Here is a 5,531-nt window from a genome sequence, read left to right as displayed (position 1 = left end):
TTCCTTTTAGAGACAATAAAACTAAATTTTTGCAAGTCATAACAATAACATCCCACAGCAATGCTAGCTCAACTAGCTTTCTGGAACATTTACGCTACTTAACCGATATTTAACATTTAAACAATTTAATTTGAACTAACCAGTATATTAATGAAGCCGTCTTTGGTTTATTTTCCACAAAAACTTTCTCAAGTATGATGAAAATAATAATTTAAAACACAAATAATTTGCAAAGAACATGTTTTTCAAGTCATAAAACTAAAATCAAATTTTTGATTGATTTGTTTAGGTAAAATGTACAAAAAAAATCCCTATAAATGAAATGTTTTAACTAGTGTGATTTAAGTTTTAGACTTATTTTGTTTAATGCGTGTATAAAAGAGCAGAATAAAGCACCATTTGGACATTATTGCATTGTTGAAAAAAAAGATACGAGCTAAAACAATTTGCTAAAATGAAACAAAATCACATTCTGATTAAAAATGAACATTCCCATTGAAAATCTTAACATTAAACTTTAATATTATTTTCATCTTAGCAATTCATTTTAGGCTATCTTCTATCACTAACCAATAGCAACATTGTTCAAAATTGACTCAATAAGCTAACTTTATGCGCTAAACGCTAACATAACCGTAGCATTCCCCCAAAAAGGTCAACTACTTGAAATATTTTATCTCAAAATTATACATAGTGAATCATTTTAGGCACCTGCGCTAGCTAGTTAGCAATGTAGCTAGCTATTTACCTTGCTAATCTTCCCCAAAAAAAATATAGCATTTCAGGTAGTCACATGTATAATGCCTATTATTAGCTAGCTAATTAGCCACCTTTACCCTGATAACCATTTGTTGTGCTAATGTGTTAAACTTTGATTTTTTTTATTTTGATAACTAATAACTAATTTTTAAAGAATATAATTCCAGGAGGGTGGCCCAGTGGAGCAAGTGGTTAGTGCGTCGGCCTCACAGCTTTGGGGTCCTGGGTTCAAATCCAGGTCGTCCACCTGTGTGGGTTTCCTCCCACATTCCCCCAAAAAAAACCATGCATGGTAGGCTGATTGGACACTAAGTTGCCCTACCTGTAAGTGATTGGTTGTTTGTCTCATCGTGCCCTGCGATTGGCTGGCCGCCGCCTCTGGCCCAGAGTCAGCTGGGATAGGCTCCAGCACCCCCCGCGACCCTAATGAGGATGAGATGAGATGATTTTCAGGGTGAGTTGTCTAAACTATATCTTTTAAAAGCTGACAAGAGGATAGTTTTGAAATTTAAAATCATTTATTTTGTTTACAAGGCATTTTTAGGCTAACACGAGCTAATTAGCAAAGTCTAGCTTGTAAGTGTGCTTTATTGTACAGACGCTCCCCTACTTACGAACAACGGTACATACGAACATGTCTGCAAATTGCGTTTAAGTCCAAAAATGTTCGCAACTTCCAACTTTACTGTGGTGCAGTGGCAAAGACAATGGGTCAGAACTTCAGGTGGACTCAAGTTCAAATCAGAAGTGAGTTTGATTCCACTCTTTGCAATTCTCAAATTGTTTATTGAGGTAATGAAAAGGATAAATATAACTTCCAATCACATCATTTCAGAAGACACTGGTCCAGTGGCAAGAACAATGGGTTGAAATTGAAGTTGGACACAAGTTCAAATCTGGAGTGAGTTCAAGTCCACTCTTTGCAAATCTCAAATTGTTTATTGAGGTGATGAAAATGATAAATATAACTTCCAATCATCTCATTTCAGAAGTCACTGTGGTCCAGTGGCAAAGACAATGGGTCAGACAGACCTCAAGTTAGTGGATTTGACTGCCATGTGGGAGATGGGGTTCGAATCCCGCTCTCGTTTGACTAATCACTACACTAGTAGTTCAGTAAATGGGTAATCCTTTTTTCATTCAAATAAAGACTTAGTCATTTTTTTCAGCAAAACAATATTTCCGGTCAGCCTTCGGCTGACCGGAAGACAGTTGGGAGGGGGGGGGTTCCTGGTGGTGTTCGACAGTCGGCCTGCGGCCGACTGCCGACACCATACAGTCGTTGACTGGCGACACCGGGACGTGAACCCTCGACACCCTACGTCGCAGGCAGGTGACTTAGCCACTACACCACGAGGCGGCCCGCCTATACATGATTGGAAGTTATATTTATCCTTTTCATTACCTAAATAAACAATTTGAGAATAGTAAAGAGTGGAATTGAACTCGTTCCTGATTTGAACTTGAGTCCACCTGAAGTTCTGACCCATTGTCTTTGCCACTGGACCACAGTGACTTCTGAAATGATGTGATTGGAAGTTATATTTATCCTTTTCATTACCTCAATAAACAATTTGAGAATTGCAAAGAGTGGAATTGAACTCATTCCTGATTTGAACTTGAGTCCACCTGAAGTTCTGACCCATTGTCTTTGCCACTGGACCACAGTGACTTCTGAAATGATGTGATTGGAAGTTATATTTATCCTTTTCATTACCTCAATAAACAATTTGAGAATTGCAAAGAGTGGAATTGAACTCACTCCTGATTTGAACTTGAATCCACTTGAAGTTCTGACCCATTGTCTTTGCCACTGGACCACAGTGACTTCTGAAATGATGTGATTGGAAGTTATATCTATCCTTTTCATTACCTCAATAAACAATTTGAGAATTGCAAAGAGTGGAATTGAACTCGAGTCCACCTGAAGTTCTGACCCATTGTCTTTGCCACTGGACCACAGTGACTTCTGAAAGTTTCAGTTTTTAATACATAAATCTCTCTCTCTCTCTCTACAGTACTGTACATATTCTCTCCATTATATTAAATGTTGTTGTTTTTTCAGTACAAACCAATGCGTGTTACTTATACAAGCCTTAAACATACAAATGCACTTATATAAACCTTCAATATACTTATATCAGCCTTAAACATAAATTATAATACAAAATATAGCACTGAATCAACTTACAAACAAATTCAACTTATGAACAATCGCTCGGAACCAATTGCGTTCGTAAGTAGGGGAGCGTCTGTATTGTATAGGAATACTGTGTATGAAAACATGTTAAAAACTAATGAGTACGACACTCAATATTTTATTTGGGAATAAATAAGCTATGTCAAAATTGGACTCATTATGAGGAGTAATACAGAGAATGCTAGCTAGCTTTAGCGTCAAAGGTCAAACTTTTAATCAAACTCTTCAAAATATTTTTATAGCAACTTAGCCACAACGACCACTGTGGAAGCTTTCTATGAAAACGTCCATTTAATTTGACAATGTTATGAATACTTTCCTGATTTTGACTAAAATAACCTTGACTCTACAAAAATTACTTTCACATCGAGAGATTAGCGACACCGCTAATTCCTTCGTTCTTTTCTATTTCTTTAATGAGGCGCGCCAACAACAAAGGCACTGAAGAGGATCCGTTAGGAACATTTGGAGCGGTCGTTAAGAGGTGTATTCATTAATTTTAACAGCTAATAATGTCAGAAAGCTGTTGAAATATTACTATTATGTTGAATCATTTAAGTGACTATAAATATTGCTATATTTAAGCATTGTTTTAAGTACGGCTCGGCAATCTTATTTGTTGTTCCCCCCCCAAATTGTTCAATTAAGATTTGTTTTCATGATTTATTGAGGATTTTAGATTTTAGTTGTCTTTCTACCATTGTAAATAAGAATAAAGATAGGTGTTTGAAAAATGAAATATTTTGTATTTTTGAAGAAAATGTGTGTAAATTGGTCCCCACATTTACTGAATTATATTTTTGTTGTTCATTTTATATTAAGTCTACCATTGTATATTAGCATTAAGCTAGCAGGTGTTCAAAAAAATGAAATACACTTTGTATTTTAATGCATCATAAGTGTAAACTTCCTTGTGTGTTTAGCTTTACATTTTACCAAACGGGTTAAAAACCATCAACATTGGCTATTATTAAACAAAATCGATCAAAAAATAATTTTGCATCTGCTATTAATTGATTAAATATGACACAGCTGATCACTAAAATTGACCTATAAAAAAAAAAAATCAAAAAGCTAAAAATAAATAACCAAACTATGGTCAATGATAACATATCTTAAATTATGAGGTTATGAAATTTGTATCACAAGGCACCGCGTTATTTGTTTTTTTTTTTAACCCCCCCCAAAAAAATGTAATAATGGTGCTGTATTTCAATGTTGCTAACGTACGCTACAGGATTTTTTTTTAGGGAAGCCATCTTCCCAAAACTCTGTAATGTCAAATGTTGCTAAAGGTAAAGATAACCTACCCAGTAAACCACGTTGAAAAGCAGGAATGAAGTGGGGAAAAAGACCCTGGAATAGGTGTCCAGCTCCAGCAAATCGATGTGGACTCGACCTCTCCGCCAGGCGCCTTCCTTGCAGTCGTCGTAGCAACAGAAGAAAGCGCCGCAGTCTTTGCCGTCCAGACAACGCGAGGCGCACGAGTCGTCAAAGTCCCGCCAGTACGTGGAATTGTTCAAGGCCAGCACCGTGTGCGGGGGCGGCCTGGCGCCCAGGACCAAGTAGTTCTGCAAAAAAACAAAAAGGCATGGAAACTGAAAATAGGGGAGTCTTATCTGGAGTGCCGTGAAAGGGCAGCGTCAACTCATCTGAAGCTTTTTAAAGGTTCTGTCCCATCAGCCCGTTGACACGACAGGGTACCGTCAGATAAGCTCTAGCCACCTTGTGGGCCTTGTTTTTTTTTTGGTTCATTTGATTTACAAGTAGAACGGACCCCCAACTGTCACTTGAGATTGTCAAAAGTATTGAACTCACCACAAGGGACTGACTGGCTTTGTCCGGTATTATGAAAATCAAAAATAAGTCGTTTTGTACAAAGGATGAATACTGGTAACATGCAGGTAGATGTATTTCCTCGCCACTCCCGCTTTGTGACCAATGAACAAAAGTGTATGATGCTAACTAACTCATTGGTTCAGATACTGTTGTTTGTTAGCAAGCTAATGAAAGAACTTAGCACAGTGGATGATAGAAATAATGCAGCTTTGTATTTTGCTTTTGAAGAATAAAGACTTAATATTCATGGTCATTTTTTTGAACAAATAAAAACCTAACAATAAATGGTCTCCTTTTTTGAATGTAAAGCCTTACTATACTATGTCGTTTTTTACTGCAAAAAGCCTTACTATACTATGTTTTTTACGAAAAAAAGCCTTACTATACTATGTTGTTTTTTACGAAAAAAAGCCTTACTATATTATGTCGTTTTTTCACGAAAAAAAGCCTTACTATACTATGTCGTTTTTTCACAAAAAAAGCCTTACTATACTATGTCGTTTTTTTTTACGAAAAAGCCTTGCTATACTATGTCGTTTTTTTACGAAAAAGCCTTACTATACTATGTCGTTTTTTACGAAAAAAAGCCTTACTATACTATGTCGTTTTTTCACGAAAAAAAGCCTTATTACACTGTCGTTTTTTTTTTTTTTAAAGCCTTCCTATAGTATGTCGTTTTTTTACAAAAAAAAGCCTAAACCTCAGACTAAGCCTAACCCTAACCCATGGTCTT

At 36.3% G+C, this 5,531-nt stretch overlaps 1 protein-coding gene across 2 annotated transcripts in view; it reads right to left on the bottom strand.

Moving 5' to 3' along the window:
- Positions 1 to 78: 78 nt before the first annotated feature.
- The window catches only part of gabrg3 (gamma-aminobutyric acid type A receptor subunit gamma3), a 30,571-nt gene continuing 25,118 nt past the window's right edge, over positions 79 to 5,531 (bottom strand). The window contains exons 10-11 of one of the 2 annotated variants that reach the window (XM_077606673.1): positions 4,270 to 4,530; positions 79 to 1,182 (exon numbers count right to left, since the gene is read on the bottom strand). In XM_077606673.1, the coding sequence (XP_077462799.1) occupies positions 1,105 to 1,182; positions 4,270 to 4,530 (339 nt within the window). In that variant the 3' untranslated portion in view covers positions 79 to 1,104. Of the gene's footprint in view, positions 1,183 to 3,399; positions 4,531 to 5,531 lie in introns of those variants that run through there. The other variant, XM_077606674.1, reaches the window with a different exon arrangement.

This window comes from Stigmatopora argus, chromosome 8, assembly GCF_051989625.1.
Source record: "Stigmatopora argus isolate UIUO_Sarg chromosome 8, RoL_Sarg_1.0, whole genome shotgun sequence".
Lineage (NCBI taxonomy): Eukaryota > Metazoa > Chordata > Actinopteri > Syngnathiformes > Syngnathidae > Stigmatopora > Stigmatopora argus.
The sequence above is the reverse complement of the archived record's forward strand: the minus strand, read 5'-3'. Positions and strand labels throughout refer to the sequence as shown.